This window comes from Netta rufina (genome assembly GCF_964035555.1).
Source record: "Netta rufina genome assembly, chromosome: 2".
Lineage (NCBI taxonomy): Eukaryota > Metazoa > Chordata > Aves > Anseriformes > Anatidae > Netta > Netta rufina.
The window spans coordinates 18,039,722-18,059,284 of record NC_140124.1 but is presented as its reverse complement, the minus strand read 5'-3'; the positions used below and the strand labels follow the sequence as shown (position 1 = coordinate 18,059,284).

The 19,563-nt window shown below is 39.3% G+C and overlaps 1 protein-coding gene across 1 annotated transcript in view; it reads left to right on the top strand.

Moving 5' to 3' along the window:
- GPR158 (G protein-coupled receptor 158) overlaps positions 1-19,563 on the top strand; it is a gene marked incomplete at both ends in the record, with an annotated part of 191,109 nt that overhangs the window by 125,810 nt on the left and 45,736 nt on the right. Inside the window, one exon of the mRNA XM_084282726.1 lies at positions 14,072-14,181. Within this exon, the coding sequence (XP_084138852.1) occupies positions 14,072-14,181 (110 nt within the window). The remainder of the gene's footprint in view (positions 1-14,071; positions 14,182-19,563) is intronic.

Below are 19,563 nucleotides of genomic sequence, written 5' to 3'. Positions count from 1 at the left end.
CCCCTGTGCTCAGAAAGGAGTGAAACATTTGAAGAAATTCTCTTTCTGCTGTTTTATGTTAATCTGCTAATGAGCACATTTTGTGGACTGCGCAAGTGAGATGTGTCAGGACTGCAAATAAGAGCTGGAAGAGTGCTATTTCTAAGCTTTATTGTACAGCCACAACAAAAAGTGAGAACCTGGCAGGTACTGGTTTGAGCTATTTTGTACAGTGTTTCAGAAAGGAGGAGACCAAGAAGGTTGAATGGTTGAGCCATCTGCATGGACTGTTTTCCTATTACAGCTTCAGTTTTTAACAGGGAAAGTCTTTTCAGGACTCAACTTCCGATGGCATTAGGCCTTGCAACTCCAGGTTGCAGCACCTAATTTTTATGCCTTGAGGTCAGTGGGGCCTGTGTACTCCTGATGGTAAAGAGGTGTGTGCTCAGAGCCAGAGACACAGAAGCCAGCATGCCTACTTTGGAGCTAGCTAACTCAGGCTGTTGGACACGCTGAAGAAAGATCTGCAGTTTGTGATCTGCCTCTCAGACAAGGCCTAGATTTTGTGAAGATGCCTTCTTTCACAGAGGCATGCAGATCTGAGCCCTTTTTTTTGGTGAACCGTGCAAACCTTGCCCTTTTTTTTGCTAAGTGTGGGTGGTAAAATTCAACCTATAGTATATAGGTTTTTTTACCTAATGTCCCACTTGTCAGTATTTTCATTCTTGATGTGACACTCGAGTTAAGCTCCCCTCACTGTCTCAGGAGATACCAACTTCTACCATCTTGCCAAAAGTCTTAGCACTAGGGTTTTAAGATGTTCAAGCATGAGAAGCATTTCAGCCTCTTATGCTGCTATTGCTTCTTTTCTGTTTCTTCACTAAGCAGTAGAGGGTACAGCTATAAGCACAACATAAATATTAATATTACAGTGTAGTAGGGAAGGTATTTTACCTATTGGCAAGGTTACTTAGATGGAGGAAGGGGAGACCTGGTTTCTAATACCTGCTCCAATGAATGTTTAAGTAATGCCCAAGCATTATTGATCACCAATGCACAAGATCAATCACAAAATAAATGAAGAACTGAGTAAAAGTTCAGAACAACTGGTACATAACCCTGGAGTAGCAAACAAGAAGAGTTATCACTGGAACAGCATAGCTTGAATGTGGTTATTTTACAATTTGACAGACTTAACTATCAAGCACTTTCCTAGATACCTCCTAAAAATGAAAAATGGTTCTTCTGAGTTACTTTGTCTTACCCACAATTTATTTATCTACAGTTATTTTATATCTTTGAAATAAAAAGCTATTTTAATCAAAAAACCCTAAACCCTATGCAAAGAGAAAGCACATTTCAGGAAAATCTTCAGGTGCTAGTACTGCTCTGGGTTTTTCGGTTCAAATCTGTAGGGCCTGAAAAGGCTTCATATCATGTGAGAGAGAGGATTTAAGTTTTTAATGACAACTGAAAAAGACATTAAAGATCAAAGATAGGCCCATGAAATGCAACCTTACATCTCAAACGTTTTTGTGGTTTATCTGTTTCTGAAAAAAGAAATTGCCTATGTCAGAGAATAAAGAATTCATCAATATGTTTCACTTGTGCATTTGCCAATACAGTTTTATGGAAAACCAGAATGCATGCAAAGGTTAGCAGATACGATGTTTGGGAGATGAGATGTGCCTATTATCCCTTAGGGATTTTACGGTTATTGATTTTTCAGGTGATGAGCAGCAATACAAATTGTTGAGGTGTAATGAAACTTTGTTTTCCAGAGGAGGAGAATTTATCACCTTTATTTTCCCCCAGTCACTTATTTCAAATTTTGCAACTCCCTTTTCATCTCACTCCCATCTTTCCTACACAATTATAGTTCAAACTTCTCACCAACTACTTGGTGACCTCCACAGACTCCTTAAAGGTTTTCAAGTCCACACACAATTTCCTGAAGATATGCTCCGAGATCCGTCTCTCCTACTTTCCACTTAAACACAGCATTTCCTAGGGGAAGGTTTCTGTTCTGATTTGTTGTTCTCTTTAGTTGGTTGCCACCTACATGTGCTGAAGCTTTTGAAGACTGCTCTTTCAGAGTTGAGTGTGCTTTTCTTGTACTATTGAAGAAATTTTCCTCCTGAGATCTGTAAATAATCCTTCTTAGGCTTCTCTGAGTTTATCCAGGTACGTTGCTGATAGATAGCTTCTGCTGCTACACTAGGGAGCTTCTTGACAGATTGTATTCAGCATGGCTTGTCTGAGATCATTGCTTTACATTTTTAGATTTTTGCATTTTTCGTCTCTAATGGAACAAACACCTCTCCATTCACAGCAAAGCTCTTGATAGTCTAGTATCTGTGTTACCTTCATTGCCATCTTATTTTTGTGTTTCTGCATTCCTTATTAACTTAAAATCTACAAAACATATGTTGTATTTTAGGCCCATTTATTTCATCAGTTGAATTCTTGTAAAGGTCTTTGCTTCCCTTGAGACCCACAGTTTAAAATAGTAGTAACTGTTAAACTAAGCTAGATAAACAAACTAAAATGGATAAAATCTATAAATCTATTTATTTTGTGTGTGTGTGTGTTCCTTGTTCTAGTGTTGTGAATAATAACTATTACCTAGTTATTAGCTATTACCTGATGAGCTAACACATGATTTCTCTATCTTATTGACTGAAGCTGCTTGTTAGATTCGGGTTAGAATCTCGTACAGTTTAGCTGTTTCTCTGTTGGGAATGTAGTGATATATAATTATTCATACAAGTAGGTGATTAATTTTATATGTAGAAAAACAGAAGTGCATAAAATGGAAAAAAGAGTAGGAAACATTTATACATGTAGAACTTCCATCAAAAAAGATTTAATGCTTTATTTACAATTATCCTCTCATAAGCAAACACATAACCATACACACAGAATCAAATTCTGGACCACCAGAGTATCATTATATATATCTACAATCTATAGGATCTCAAAGTTTTGTGAAAGCATTGATTTTTGTGCCATCCAAATATTCGCTTCTACACTGCTTTTATTAAGAATACTTTCCTCCTCAGAAACTCCATGACAAGTGGAAAAGTAGAACTCAGGTCTCCTGAGACTTATTTGTTCACCTTAACACAAGGACTTAAAAGGCTGGTGGGTCAGACTTCTCCAGTTAAGGGTTAAGTGTGCTGCTTAAACTTCATGAAAGCTAGGAAATCCTATCCCTAAAAGAGTAAATGTTATTTATAAGTTGATCCGGCAGTATCTTGCATATGGATGGCAAGGAGTGTAAGGCGCCAGCTATCTCTGTATTCAAGTTGATATGCCAAGAGCTGGAAGCTCTGACCTGAGAAATTAAATAACTTTCCTAAATAGTCTAAAAATCCCAGCAGTTCTTAGGTAGCAAAAGCAATGGTCAGGTGTGTGCTGGATGCTTTACAAACACTAAACTTGCTATGACAGAATTTATTTCTAGTATGTTTTCAATGGCTTACTGACAATGAAAATAGGAAGACAGGAATTGTGCTCTAGTCTTCATTTACCTGCACTCTGTAGCCTAAATGCAGTAAGGAGGTGAGAAGCCTGTTTCCTTGAAAATGCTCTGTCTATAGTGCTTCCAGTGAAACTCAGCTGCACTCTAATTATAGAGATGATTGTTTTTCTTTTCTTTCTACACTTTAAAACCAGAATGGCAGTAATACATCACAGAACGTAAACCCTGTGAAAAAAAAAAAATGCTAATGAAAGTTTGGAGAAGAGTTGTCTTGGGAACATATGAGAAGAAAGGTCTGCTCCATCACTGAGTTCAGTCCCCAGCTCTTTCAGACCACCATGGTATTAATCCCAATAATAAATTTATCATGTTGGCTTCTCCTTTATTAGGCCACCACTGAACTGCTACTCTGCAGCATCCCTGAGCCATCCATAAGTATGTGGTTGCTTACTATGGATGGTTTTGTTTCCAGAGAAGAGGACTGATATCAAATGTGCCTACGCTCTGTGCAGAGGAGGGCTGGTTCTGCAGGCTGCTCTGCACCAGTGCTGCAGGGAGGAGTGGAGCTTCTTTAGAGAGTCTGATATTTTGAATCAATTAGAAATTTAATTTTCTAAATTTCTTTTCATTTCTCTATCATAATAATTTTTCAGTATCTGCTCAACACACCATAAATATTTGTTTGGATTTATTCAAAACAAAAATTTTCCTTTTGGCTAGAGCTAAAGAGCCTGAGTGCTCTGGCCCTCTTAGCAAAGCCATTTGTCTGCAATTTTTTTGAAAGGCAACAATGTTCATATCATTATGATATGAGAAAAGAATGTCAATGGGAAGAGAAATTGTGTTTCCTTTCTATTTCTATTGTTTCTGTTATGGTGTGAATTTTGAGTTTGCAGCTGTGGCTGCTTTCTTCTGGACTTTGTTAATTCCACAGAATTTTAATGACATGATTTTTTTTGAAAAGGTTAATGTAGATTTAAGACCAGTGCTATCATAGATCATGTCATCTGAGCTGCTATATGTCACTCATTTTCACGATTTACCCAGTTAACTTCTCTACTGAAGCCAATAGCTGCAGTTTATCTGACACAGATTTCCCAGACAGGTGTCCACTCTTGATTTGGGAACATAAAGAGGAGGAATGTTCCCGCTGCTTCCTCTGGTGGTTTGTTACGCTGTGGCCTTTGGCTTGTCCCCGCTGCTGTTCTCGCTACAGATACATAAGCTGAAAATGAAAAGTCAATAGTTCCAGCAGTGATGTCTGCAGTAAACTAATCAGCGCTGGCTGGCTGGAGATGTCCGGCTGGTATTTTGTGGAGAGAGGTTTTCTAAATTAATGTCAAAATAAATACCAACAAAAACTTTGCTGCAGAGGGTAACAGCCAGTCCTGTGTCTTCCTCTTTGCTGTGGTTTAACAGGATGTTTCGAAGACCTGCTCTGCCCCCATTATCTTTTCCAAGTCACCATCTTAAAACTGTGTGTCAATAAAATTTCTGCCTGGACTCGTAAACCTGCCTAAGGTGTAATTCAGAGAGAGCATGCAGCCAGGAAGGAGGAGTTCCTGAAGAACTAAAACCATCCAGAAGTGTCCTCTCACAATCTTGGAGTTAAATGCTGCACTGACCTGTTAGATTAATATTAGAACCACTCTTGTAGGAGATAAGGTATTTGGGAACTCTAAATAGCTGCATGTTTAATTTTTCCCAAGTAGAGGTCACTACTTGAAAATGTTCACATAAAACTCTTCTCCTTAGATTTGTAGAGATTTCAGCCCTATTGTAATGAAATGCAAAATCTGTGCAGGTCTGTTTTATGACCTGTGTCTTGCATTAAGTATACTTGGCAAGTTACTCTGAATAATTTAGTCTGTTATGTCTTAAGATAGCGGCAGCTCCTGAAAGATTTATTTTAATGTAGGCTACTTTACCATTATGTTTTTAAAAGGTTCCTTTTTCTTAAAATCACAGAGATTCAATTCTTAGAGTGAATTGGTAGATTTTCCTTGTTTTCAATAAAATATTGTATTGCATGGTGCATTTTTTAATTCATAAAATGAGACTTGTATACTCTTAACCCTGTTGTTAATGCGTGTCAAGTATTTGGCAGATGACTATGCTGAATAGATGGCTTTTTCATTTGAGACGTTTCAGCTCCTTAAGATGTTTCTCTTTCTGCTTCTCAGGTCACCAGATCTTTGGTAAGAAAAGATTAGAGCAGTGTATACAATAAGAACATTTTCTATTTTTTTCACATATGAAGTAAGTAAACTAGGGCATTCAATTTACTGTTGTCATGTACCCAAGTGGCATGTCACAGTGAAAAAAATGCATATGAAGAGATAAAAGAAATCATTGGATTGCAGAAGTTATCTGGTGGAGGGAACATCTAGTTTAGTTAGATGATAGTTTGACTTTGCAACTTCCTTTGATTTTTTTTTAATTCTGTATTGCCGTGAACAATTTTTGAAACCTGCCTGTACATACATACCTGTTGCCTATATAAAGCATTCTGATTAAATTACTTCTATTTACTTTGAATTATATTTTTGAATGTAATGCAAACCCATAAAAATAGAATTATTGAGTGGCTAAGAAGTTCAGCTTCTCTACACTTCACTTGTGCTTCTTTTCTCATCCTTAGAATGAATGTGGCTGGAGCTCCTGCTCCTGCCTGCTTATCACTTCTTGTGGAAGTGTCCCACCTGGTTATTTTATTTATTTACTGATGTTGCTGCTAACAGTGTGTCAAATAATCTGCACTCAAAATCTGACAATTTGACCAAGAAACCCACATTTTCACATATATTGCAATATTTAACTGGAAAGGAATCCAAGGCCTTTGGGCATTAGTCTTAGGAAGAAGAAACATCAAATAAAAGAGTGCAGAGCTTCTATGTGATCCACACTGCTCTTAACACTTTAAACTCCTCTTTTGAAGGCAAGGAGCCAGATACTTTTCGAGTAGTTGCCTTTCAGTGAGGTCATAAGCTCCTACCTCCCTGGCTAGCTCCTAAATACCTACAGAACCAGCTCAATTATAATATTTACTGTACTATACGTTAATTTTGTGCTTCAAGGCTGTGTGTGTAACCTACATATGTAAGATTTTTATTATTTTTTCCCCAGTGCACATTTAGCTAGATGGATTCTGGAGGGCTTTACGTTTTCAGACAAAATAATTGTTTCTCATATTAAAAATCTTCATTTAAATAGATTTTAAACTTTCTCTGGTTATATGTTGATTACGTGTTCAGCCAAGTCTACATCTTGCCAGCGCAGTCTCTGAGCTGTAGACAACTCTCAAACCTTCAGGGAATGACTTCTGAGGTTGTTTGGGTTGCTGTTAGGATAACTGTATTAAAGAACACGAGGCAAATGAATGCATTGTGATACTATACATTCAGGTTAGATATAGATATTTCCAGACCTGGTAGGATCTGTGGCATTCCACTGTTTCTTTTCAAATTGGAGGAAAGATATGGCAGCACATGGAGTTCACATGGACATCTATTTTCTTCAGAATAACTTAGAGGTGTCATGTCCAGGGTTAGCTGAGATTTGGCTTACAAACAGGGGGGAAAACAGAAGGAAAATAATTGAAGATAAATTTCAATAAAAAGATATTCTATGTATACAGTCTTGTGTCAAATCAGAATTCTCTTGAAGGTTCTGTTTACTTAATCACCAAATAAATCTCTCAGGAAGCAGAATGAGCTTCACTGTAAAAAATAAGTTCCATAAAGAGCCTTAGAGATCTGCTGTTACTGCCTGACGAGGATGAATTTGAAGTATGATAAAAATTAGTTATAGCAAAACATTCTGATGACTCAAGTTCTAGAAGTCTGTCTTTGCATCTTACACTGGTGCTGGTAGTTATATACATGTACTTACACTGCATCATGGTCTTCCAAATGACTATACAGGCAAGATTTGTCTTTGCTGAAATGTAGCTCGATGTTTCATATGTTTTAAGACAGGAAATGGGAAAAAACAGCCACAGCTGAAAGTGTCCTGAAAGGATTTCAGTAGACTGTTTCAAGCTGGACCGTGTGGGTGGCTAGGAAGAACTTGTCTTCTTTTATGAAAACCAAAACATCTTACACGGCCATAAGGATTTTGGTTTTGATGTGCATATTATCTGAAATGCATTGCCCCCAGTAGCAGAGTGTCTCCAACACTTTGTACTGAGGAATTGATTCCATTCCAATTCAGAGGCAAGAAGAAAACCTACTGAGTAGTAATTGTGGTTTCCTGCAGCAGCCGTGTGCTTTATAGAGACGTTGAGCTAATGATCTGGCACAACTCTGCTTTCAAATTATAGATTTGCAAGGATAACAGGGTTTTATGGTACTGTGTGTCCATAGGTCTAGTAGAGTAAAATATTATGGCTTAAAAAGTACATGTGGTTTAAGAAAAATGGGATAGAGACGGAAGGAAGTGCACTTATTTAATTAGCCTAGGAAAATATTCAGCTGTTATCCTACCCCTAAAACGTTTTGTGTAGTTGCACCGGAAATATTTGTTGGTAGTCCAGGACTGGATAATGAGTTGTGCATTCACTAATATTTAAGCAGATGCTCTGAGCTGTGAATCATGTTTTGAACAGTGGTATGTGATGCCCATAGTGTACATAGGCTCATGAATGCCTTCATTCATGCCCATCTGTGAAGATGGCAACTTGCCTGCATACAAGTGGATGGGTCCCTTTTCTAGAAAGCATAGTGCCAGACTGTTATGAGTTTGGATGGCAAGCTTATCTAATATTGCAAACAGTGTCTCTGATGCAGGAAATCCCTTCTCACGATTAGCACGGAAGCATTAATAGACAACTTGATATAGTAGGTTATCCCAAAGGTTATTTTATGTTGAAAGAAACTATTCAAACATGGCAGAAGAAAAAAGAATGCCAATCTCAAAGACACAACAGGATACTGAGAGGATGAGCTGCGTGTCAAAGGCAAGTGTGGGAGCCGGAAAGAGCTCTTGGAGTGTCTGGTGGCTTGTTTTGCTGCAGAACTGCCTAGAGACAGGCCAGGCAAGGGCAGATGGTGCTGGGCAGTGGAACAGATCGGATAGATCTCTTCACAGTTTCTCCTGGATGCTTGTTAATGGAATTAGCCCAAAAGGCATTATCTTAAATGGCTGTGTCACATCCTGCTTTGAACTGGGCAGACTACTTTCAGGGAAAAAGAAAAAAAAGTTAAATAAAAATAGGTAATCTTCCGGTAAGGGTTTTTGTAAAGGTTAACTTGACACAGGAGAAATTTGGTCATTTGAAAATAAGAAAAAAATATATTTTTGCATCATTTTTTTTTCTAAAGTAGGTGACCTTCACCTCAGATCCATAACCAGATGATGCTCTAGCTTATGTTCTAAGCTCTGTATCTCATTTTCATGTAACTAACATGGATAACTTATCTCCATGTATCTAATGTATCTAACATGGCAAAAATAAGAATAGTTGAAAGGTGAACTAGCCTCTCTCTTTGGAGTTTTTGAGTTAAGGTCCTACTCAACATTTTTAATATTTAGGTTCAGGCTTCATAGCACTGTCACTTCCTAATATTTTTAAAATTATTTGTTCTATGACTTCTGATCAGTTGAGTTATTATGGTATTGCACATTCTTTCTCAACAGGAATGATAGAAATTTGATGACTGCAAAGGAAAATGAGTTTTTGATCTATCCATGATGTTTTTATGGCTTAAGAACTGAAGTAAAATGCAATTTATCTACAATAATCTCAGTCCTTCTAGTATAGGCTTTTAATTGACATATAATGAAGCAACTTTTATAAAATAAATGCTGAAGTACCTTTCTAGTCAGTGGAGATGTGTATCTGAAGCCTTTAGGTCAAGATTCTGTCCAAGAAACTGAAGTTCTGAATTTCTTCAAGGCTCTCAAGGGTACCAGGTTTATCCATGGGTTATCTAGGGGACTTTTGCATTTTGATTTGCTGGTCACCTATAATTTTGGCAGAAAATCTATGCCTGATTCCCAGTCAGTGTTCCTTGTGGAGCTGTACAGTATTAAAATATTTTCACCTGGGTCTGGTACCCCAGGTGAAAGCAAAGTTAGTCTTCTCACAATGTGCACAGTAATGGTAATCTGAAAAAAAAAAAAAAAAAAAAAGAAATATTGCTCACTGTTACCATTGCAGAGGTCTTATAAGGTGGGTTTTTTTCTTCATTTTTTTTTCTTTTGTTTTAGCAAATCTTTCTAAATGCTGTTTTTCTTTCAAGAAACAATGACACTAAAGCTATAAACTCATGTATTTGTTCTTTTTTCATAAGGACCACATCTAGTATGCTTTTGAAGATTAAATTGTTCAGTGTAGGTTCTCTTTGCACTGCTATTTCCTATCTGTCCTGATAACAAAAAGTTACCGCAGTGGGTAAGGATCCTGTATTGACTTTAGGCATTGTTTTTAGACAGTGCATGTATCTGTTCATCATGCCAGCTGAATGATTGGGCTGGCTGAGTGCTGTGTCAGCAAGCTAAGGCTCTCTTCCATGTCTCTATCTCTCCATCTCTAAGTGCTCTCGACTCTTGCCTGGTGACCTTAGAAAATCTTTTCATCTCTTACTTCAGAAGTGGTAGTATGACTACTGACGATGTTAGTAGTATGACAATGTTTTGGCAAGGGTAATAAAAGCTCAAAACATGTTGAGGTTAAAAGCAAAAACCTGAATCCATTTGTCCAAATGGCAAACGTGAGCCACATGACTTTATGAAGTCTCATGCACAGCTGCAGTATCTAGTATATGAACAAGCACTGTCTGATTTCTCTTCTGGTTTCTGAATATTTTTTCCTCAAATCCTTGTTCTTTAATGAACAGAAACTGGTGTCTAGTATTTAAATAGATTTCAGGAGCTGGTGAAACAAAGAATATCACATTTCCTTATGGATCTTAAATAGGTTTTGTGGCATCCATCAGCAAAATCACAGCACTTTTGGCGAGATTTTTGCTGCCAGCATGGTGTGATGCATTATAAAAGCAAAAAGTGAAATGAATTACTGTTAGATTTTTGGTGGGCAGAGTAGTTTTTTAGAACTGCAAAGGGATTCCCTCCGCTGTTGACAGCAGCCTGGGCAAGTGGTTGAATCCTATGCTTATCCTATACCTCTCATTGGAGCTAAGCAGGCCATTGCTGCATATTGTTTGTCATGGTAAGGAAGGCATGTCTCTGGGAAGAACACAAGGGAATGGGTGTTTTGGTAATCAGAAGATAGAAAAGGCTGTAATGAAATGAACCAAGGCTTCCCTGTGTTATGTTTCTTTTTTTGTTTGTTTGCTTTAGCAAGAAGGAGCAATGGATGGATTACAGCAGCCAGACATTTCACCAGACATATATTCTTTAAAAGAATGTGATCCCACTTGAATCAAAAGCTTGAGCATGGCTTTTGGTGTACTGAGCATTCAGGACAGTGCTGTTGTAGCCCCTTGGCTCTGATCCTTTAAAGATTATCCAATTTAATATTGTGCCACCAAAATTTACTGTGATTGTAAGAGACTTAATGCTGACAAAAGCTTAGAGACAGTAGTCAGCTGAACATCCCAATTAGCTCTGATGGAAATGGGGCTGACATTTTCTTAGAATAACTTTCTGGAAAGCCTAAGCAAGCAAAAACATTAAGTGCAATAATTCTTGCTGTTCAAAGCCTTGGTTCATACCAGACCACGTGTAGCTTACAGAAGAGTAGGTAGAAATGGATGTTGGCAGCTTGGGAGAGCACTGTGACTGTTGTCCATCATACAAACATAGGAAGAGAGTTTCAAAAGACCCAAAAGGGAGTCGAGCTTGAGCTGAATCTTTGTCAACTTCCACAATGTGTTTGACCACTGGACAAAGGAGTACTTCAAATACGTCTACATTGAAATTGGGAAATGAGAACAGTTTTCACCAATAGAATCCTGCCTCTGCAGCCTTCCTAGCTGGCTGCCACATGCCAGCTCCCACCGTGATGCATTTGAAGTGCTTCTTTCTTGGTTGATAGCTAGCCAAATGCCTCAGCTGCTCATACAAATGGTTCAGCGCAAATCAATGAGGTTTTCTAGACACAAGCAGTTAATATTTCAACAAGCAACTGCAGCTAAAATTGCTGTGTCAGTTTTCATGGCAGAGAGAGCTGTTGCCCTTGTTCAGAAAATTGTGTGCCTGGAAAGTTTTCAGACCTTCCCATTTCAATCATCTGAAAATTTCTGCTTTCAGATCCACTTTGAAATGTTCAGAGTCCCTGCATGTCTGTCTTTTTTTGGCATTGTTTTTCTAGTTTGGAAGAATCAAAGATGAAACAGGATGGTTTCTACCCCCTTCGCAAACCTCAGGAGGCAGGTTAATGCTTCAGACTTGGCTCTGAATATTAGGAGAAGAGGTCATTACTAAAATTCAAGTCTTTCTGAGCAACTTCTTGCTGGATGCTCTATTTACACAAGCGTGTCCATGGGTGTGTGGATGTAATTTGTTTTTCCATCTGATCTTCCAAGAGGCGGGCCTTTTGCTGCATGCAGAATTCATCAGATTCCCAGAAAATGCCTACCTTGAAACATGTTCAGTCCTACAGCAGTGAAAAAAAGCAGATGAAATTTTCCAACCCGGTTTGATTCAACAAGCAATTTTTTTTATTTTTTATTTTTAAAGAAATAGCTTGATTCTGCTGCAAAAACTCACCATCCATCCAACAAACAAACACTTCAGTGAAGCACAGCAGCTTCCCCTAGCTCACTCTGTCTCAGCTCACATCTGCCATTTTTGCCCCCGCTCTCCTAACTATGTCTGTGTCACCCAGAGGACCTAGTCCTGGGCTTTTGGCCAATATCCTGGGCTTGAATCCCCACATAGAAAAGCATTTACTTAGGCAAATAATATCATGTGGCAGCCGGTAGTCACAATACTACCTCTACTGCCAGAATGTAGTGACTCTAAATGAGGCTGTGGCAGATGGCCGAAAATGTTTCAGCGCTTTCTTTCTCTAGATCAGGATTATGCAATTAATTTGTACTACAGTCCATGGTGGTGTTCTACAGGTTCTGGTCAGGCAGGTGGGATGCATCGTCTCTAGCTTTGCTGGACCAAGCAGGGTCTGCAGGTGGGGAAAGGCAAAAAATCCCTGGGACAGTGGGCTCCTGGTGATGCCAAGAGAGTGGGAAGGAATATGGGATCATCCCTACAAGCGACAACATCTGTTAAAGGCAGCAGAAATGTACTCCTGGTTCACACTGTGTCCGAGTCCTCCATCCGAGCAGCCCTGCTTTAGATCAGGGTGGCATTTTACTTGATAATGATGGCATAGGACACCTGCAGAATTGGTGTTATGTTCCTGTTTATTGAGTGTTGGCCTCATGTGTGGTACATGGTAGATGCAGAGAAAGGCCTTTCTGTCTCCAGTGTTGCCTCCTTCATGTTTACAAGCAGTTCTAGAGCAGTCTAGGTCACATCCAGATGCTACGGTTTGCATACATGTGATGCTCAGCACCAAGGCTGAGAATTCAGCCTAAGAGTGTGACAGATCTTTTTACCCATCTCTTGGGTTATTAAATTGAAAGCTTTTCTTGTAACATTAAAATGAGCTGGGGGGGGAGGGGGGAGGGTGGAGAATGGAGAACAGGCAGCATCATGTGTGCATAAGTGTAAGTTACAAGCACAGCTGAAAGATGGAAGATCTGCTAGCTGGAAGATGGCCAGGGCAGCATTGAAAGGAGAATTTCAATGGGTTGTCTGGGAGGAATCCTAGACAGATAGGCCACAGCCTGGGTTATACATTACTGCCTTGATAGTGAGATGGGAACCAACCAACCAAACAAACAAAACACACAAAAACAAAACAGAAATTAGTGAAATACTTAAGAAGAAAACAGCAATGCATTTGGAAGAAAGAAGGTGTGGCTGGAGTACTGAGGAGCATCCATTGGGAAGCAGAGGGAAGTGAAACAGAACTCAGTCAGTAGGACCTTCCTGTTGCTGCAGTTGGAGAAATCTATAAGTGAACAAAAATGTTATTCCTGTTCAGAAAGTGTTGATGTATAGACAGATTTGGTATGGCTCAGTGAAAACATATGGGGAAGAAGAGGAAAAAGTCAAATATGACATTGAGATATTGGGGTTTCAGACAGGGAGAGGCTAGTGCAGTCGTTTTTGACAGAAAGTGGTTGAGAGAGAAAAAAAGAGCAGCTCACTTTTTGCTAGGTTTATTAGAAGGAGGAACTTTGAAGTGTAACCTAGTAAATACAGTCCATCAAACCAGAATTAGGCCAGCTGCCTATTACTGGAATAGCTCAAGGAAAACGTCCTTGTCTGTTCTCTTATCTTCTCTGGGTACATGTTTTCACTCAGTTAAGAAAAGTCAGAGGAATTGCATTTAAAAGTGTTGTCACTTCACAGTCTGTCACAGGGCTTTTGCCAGCTCCCTTCAAAAGGAGCTGGTGCCTAGAACTGTGCCAGCTGGTTGATCTGATCATCTTGTCACTTTACTAGAAAATCTAAATATACAGCAGGACGAACTGAAATATGTCTGCTGTCCTGTTTTGCAACTATTCTGCATTTGATTGAAGATCTAGTTTCGCGTTAAAGAGGTACTGAAGCTCTCTCTATCTTTCTGTTCTATAGGTTGTCATTTTGTATTTTGAGCCAAGTGTATTTCGCTGTGTTCTCCTAAGATGGGTTCGTCTTCTGGGCTTTGCCACTGTTTATGGAACTGTGACGCTCAAGCTACACAGGTATTTCACATGTTATTAATTTCCATCTCTGTGGGAGTATGTGCAATCTGTGTGGGTACTTAGATTGAAGAGCTGCAAATATTACCATAAACAAGTGCCGTTTCTGATTTTTGAGCCACTGTGTATTTCTCCACACTATTCCTGCTGCAATTGCATGCTCCTAATCCCAGTAGAGAGCTGTGAATGCAGACAGAGATAACGATGGCTGCTCAATGGGGCTGAGTGTGAGAGGTGTAGAGCTGGAGCTGCAGGATTTGATGAAGAATATGTACATCAACTGTAAAATTGTGCAAGAGCCACCTTTCAAAGAAGGTGAATATATTCTCCTTGAACGTAGGATGAAGTAAAACGTCTAAGCTTTCCATTTAAAGTGTTCATAGAGATACTCTGTGTTTCTAAGTGTTTAAATACAGTGTTGGTGGGTGAAATAGAATACGTTATGGTGAATATACATACTCTGATTTCTTACGGCTCATAAGTCAAGGGCTGCTTTCTTCAGGCAATCACAGCTGACAGGCTGCACACTCACGAACATTGGTGCCTGCCAGAAAAAATGTGTGGGAAATTCTGGGTTACACTGGGGGAGGTTCCAATGGGTTGGCAATGCATTCAAATGCGATTCAGGCATTAAGATTCGGAGTTCCAGCTTAAAACCCCATTTCTGCAGTCCATTTAAAAAGTGAAACCTTTGCTGGATAAAATCCTAATGCTTTTCCCTCTTTAATTTTCCATGGAGAAAAACTACTGATACATTCCTTAAGTATTTTTGTAGAAGTAAAGAGAAGTACAATATGCATCTATTGGTACTTAAACACCTTGGATGAAGTAAGCTTGCTCATCTTTTTATCGTAGTTTTGGCATGTTAGATAAGTAAGGTTCAATATTATGCTCATAACTGAAAGAGGACTAAGAATATCTTGCTCATGGTGCACAACTGACTTGTCACATTTTAGGTGGAAACCCCTGCTATCCTGTTGGACTTCTTGCATTTGTGTTCCTGGTTACAAGTGTACACTTTGGCTGGTAAACCCTGACTATATAACACTATGTCTGGCCACGTCTTCTCATTGAAATTCATCCAGAAAATCCCACACACTCACGGTATTTTCCAGGACGAACAATTTCTGATGCAAAAAAGAATAACTAGAACACTATAGAAAAGATAGGATAGAACTGGTGATTTGCTTGGATGATTCATTATCTATAGCTCACATACAGACAGAAACAGTCTTAAGACCATGGGAGACTCCTATCATAACTGCAGTTCTGCTAACCTAGCAGGTTGTTTCTATTATTTTACATAGTGTGCGGAAGCAGTGTCCTAACAGGGTAGTTGATCTTCTGCTTATATAAAGCGAGAAAAGGCTGGAAAATTCAGCAGAAAATTTTGCACTTGTGGTTTGTTCATTCTTTGGTGTTTCTTGGCACATGTGCTGACAGGCTCAGTAAATGGGACAACGACTGAATAAGAAACCAAGAATGAACTACATCCTCATCCTTGATCAGTGCCGTACAATGAAGGGTAACAGCAGACTAGGCTGTATCGAGGGAGCCCAATCAGTAGATTGAGGGAAGTGATTATTCCCCTTGGCCATATCCACAATTCTGGGTCCAATTTTGGTATCACCCAAGGCATCAGTGAACTTGAGTGAGTGAGTTCAGTGAAGGACCATCATGGTCAGGACTTGGTGCGCTTGCTGTGCAAGGAGAGGCTGAAGGAACAGGGCATGTTCAGCCTGGAGAAGAGATGACTTAGGAGGGACACAACAGTAGCTAGCTAACAGCTACAAGGATTTTACTGAGAAAACGGAGCCATGCTCTTTACAGTGACGTATGTTGGGACAACAAAAGACATTGAGAAATTGAAATGGGAGCTTTCAACTTTATACAGTATTATCCTCAGGTTCAACTTTATCCAAGGAAAACGTTTTCACCACGAGGGTAATTAAGCAGCAGAATTAGTTGCCAGTGAGGCTGTGAACATCCATACTTGGGGATTTTAAGGCCCAGTTTGATAAAGCACTGAGTAAAAAGCACTTGTTTGAATTCAGTGTTAACCTTGCTTTTAGCACTGAATGACCTCATGGGACCGTTTCCAATCTGATTGATTCTACATTTCTATATGAAACATGAAAAGAAAATAAATATTTCATGTATACATGAAAATAAAATAAATATTTCATGTACTAATCTAGAATTACGTTCTCTAGGAATCTTTGTTTTCCACTAAGGTTTCATGATCATTCTTTTCCTTTCTTCTTTATTTCCTTTTCATTCTTTACATTCATGATACTTTACTTTAGTACTAAATATATCACTTAGGGAGTGTGCCTTGCAAAAGACTGAGTCAAGTTAGATAAGTTTTATTGTATATATTCGCAACAATTATGCTAATTAAGAACAATATGATGCTAGTAGAAATTTAGTAGAAATTTTTGGCACATCTAATTTAATCTGCAGTCACCACAGGGCTGAAGAATTGCTTGTTGTAGACACCACAAATACTCGTGACAAGCACTGATTCCCTCCTGCAGATAGCCTGTGTCTTGCCTGGGGGAATAATTGGATGCTAGCAAGGAACTGGTGATTTTTCTAAGTTTAATGGAAATACCAGTGTTGCTTATAAGCAGCTATTAATGATAACTAGAAAGTCTAAAGCTGTATTTCTCAACAAATGAGGTGCTTTGAATAGCACTGGAGCATGAAGGTTAGTTATCCAGAGCTAGGTAGGAGGCATTGGAAACTCTTGCTTTGTGGCTTTCTTTTCCCTTGGCTCCCCACTTCCCAAGGAAGACTTTGAGGTTTTATTAGGGTCAGAAAACAGGGAAAAATCAGGAAAGTAGCCAAGATCAGATACTTAAGGAAGAGCAAAAGAACAGGGAACTCATGTACTGATTCATTCTTTGAACACCCATCACAGTCAATCTCTAAAGTGCCTCATCTTAAATTGCCTCTTTCTTATTCATTGTGCATTTTTAAAATAATGAGATGATGTTTATGGGGGTGGGAGGGTGGGGGTAAGCAAATTAGGTTAATTTAAGAAATCTAACTGTAGAGCAATGAACAGAAGACTCAGTACTTTCCTCAGTAATGAATTCCTCAAAGTAATCCTCAAGAAATAATGATGTTTCAAATTTAACTTTTTAGGCTTAAAAGAGCAGCTGATTTTGTATCTTTCAGTATATTGCTCTGACTGAAGACACTTTGTATCCTTTTTCAAACCCTATATTTTATAAACAGGTTATCTTCTTATTTTTAAAATTTTGTGAGGTTCTGCCAATTTGGGTTCAGGATTAATACAGAATCCTTAATTCTGTATTAAAGCATAACAATGGAAGAAAGCTATAGGTAAATACATACAATAGATGTATATATATGTGTGTGTGTGTATGTGTTTATCTTTACACCTAGGACAGCTTTTAGACATTTTAGGAGAGTGATGAGTTAGAGACTCTCCTTCCTTTAGGCTATCAGTTCCAAGTCTAGGAATGGGATCTCCAGTTCACAGCAGCCTCCTTTTCTTATATTACTAAGAGCAAAAGAGGAGAGTGAGGAGCTGAGGAGAGTATGAAGGTGTGGAGAAGGTGTTGTTCCAGGTAGAGAAAACAAGACAATAACACAGAGTGGCTTTTTTATTAGTTGGGATGGGGGCATTAGTGAGGGGATAGGAAGATGTGACTCTGTGAGGCAATTCTGCACTTCGTCTAAAAGTTGTGCTACAATTACATTGCTGTGCCTTGCTGTCTGGTACAGTGTGACACTTCTAAGGCATCTGAGCAAGCGGTGGCCCTTCCTACAGATCTTTGCAGGTGATAACGGAAGGAGAGGGAAGAGTGTGAGCGGTGGGCAGTGCATGTCATGTGTCATGGTTCAGTATTTTACAGGAGAGGAAACTCATACTAGCAGAGAAACCAAGAAAGATGTCAGGCTGCTTTTTTTGAAGCTCTTGGGAGGAGGTGTGTGTTGATTGTGAGAACAGGAAAGAAGGGGAGGAGGACATAGCGAAACCTCCTCTTGTAGCTAGGTGAGAGAAGGAACATACAGATCCCATCTAGAAGAGGCTGGTGGGAATATGGGGCAGAAAGGTACAGACGGTGCTGTGGCAGTTGGAGCCTGTAGGCAAGAAAAGGGATGGTTTAATCAATCTACACAGCCGGTTGCACTTCAGGGGCTTTCCATAACCATTCTGACCATTTCTGTATATTTCTTCATTGGAAGACTACAGGTTAACAGCTGAGAAGTTTGATCTGTGTTCTATTTGTGGATCTCTGTTTGTTTTGTGAATCCAATTCATGTGATTTTATTATAAAATGCTTGGGGGCAGCTATCCCCATTTATTATATTCCCATTAAATCATAGCATCAGCCTAAAAAGTCAAGTGGCTTGTCACTCTGAACTCCATTTTAAAGACCAACCACCCTGAGACAAACTTACTGTGAACACGATGGGTTTATGTTGTATTCCATGGTTCTTTGTGCTGAAACTTGCTATAAATCTCCCCCAGTCCCTGGAAGGAGGATTTGTCTGCCTCTCTTTCCAAGTGATTTGTGGAACCGTCAGCAAATGAGTGATTTACTGCTTCATCCTCCCTATAGTGGACAGCCTGCAGCCTGGGCTAGATTTGACCCAAGACTCATAAACTTTGGAGTACTCCTGTCTTGAGTGAGATGTCTTTTTACAGGAATCAGGTTTGGATTAAACAGGTAAAAACTCTTGTTAATTTTGTGCAGTTATGTAGCAGAGGAGTAATCTCGGTTTCCTCATTAACTTTACCTCCTAATAAGGCAAATGAAGTTCAGTGACACCATCTTTCTGTATCTTCCATGCATCCTCATGGAAGGTTTGATGTGCAGTTTGCCTGGTCTCTGTCTGCGTTGTCTTAAGCAGAAGTGAAGGAGTATGTGGTCAGACATGAAGCCACCATCAGTCACTCTTGAAAAGAAGCAGTAAGTGCAGCGTCTGGCACACATTTCTGTGCAGATCCCTGGAGAGAGGCAGATGAAGACATGAAGATGTTTTTTTTCTGGAGAAGGGAGAGACGCTTGGTCTGAAGCTTTGGCTGAACAGGGTTGTGTGAGCACTGCTTATTATCATTCCTGCTTCAGGGAAAAGGGCAGCTGGACTTTTGAAAATAAACATCCTGCACTGAGAAGATACTTATTTTGTACTGCCAGTTTCTCTTCTAAAGGGAAAATTAACTCAAGAAGCTTCCAAAATTTGCCAGTGGTTGGCAGAGGGACTCACAGCCGTGCAGCTTTTGCTGTGGGCTGCTGGAGCTCCATCCCTCTCCAGCCCTCTCACAGACATCCCTCTTCTGTCTCTCCTCTTCAATTTGTGTTCATGTAAGAGCTCCATAATGCTGCTTTGAATATCAGAGCCAGC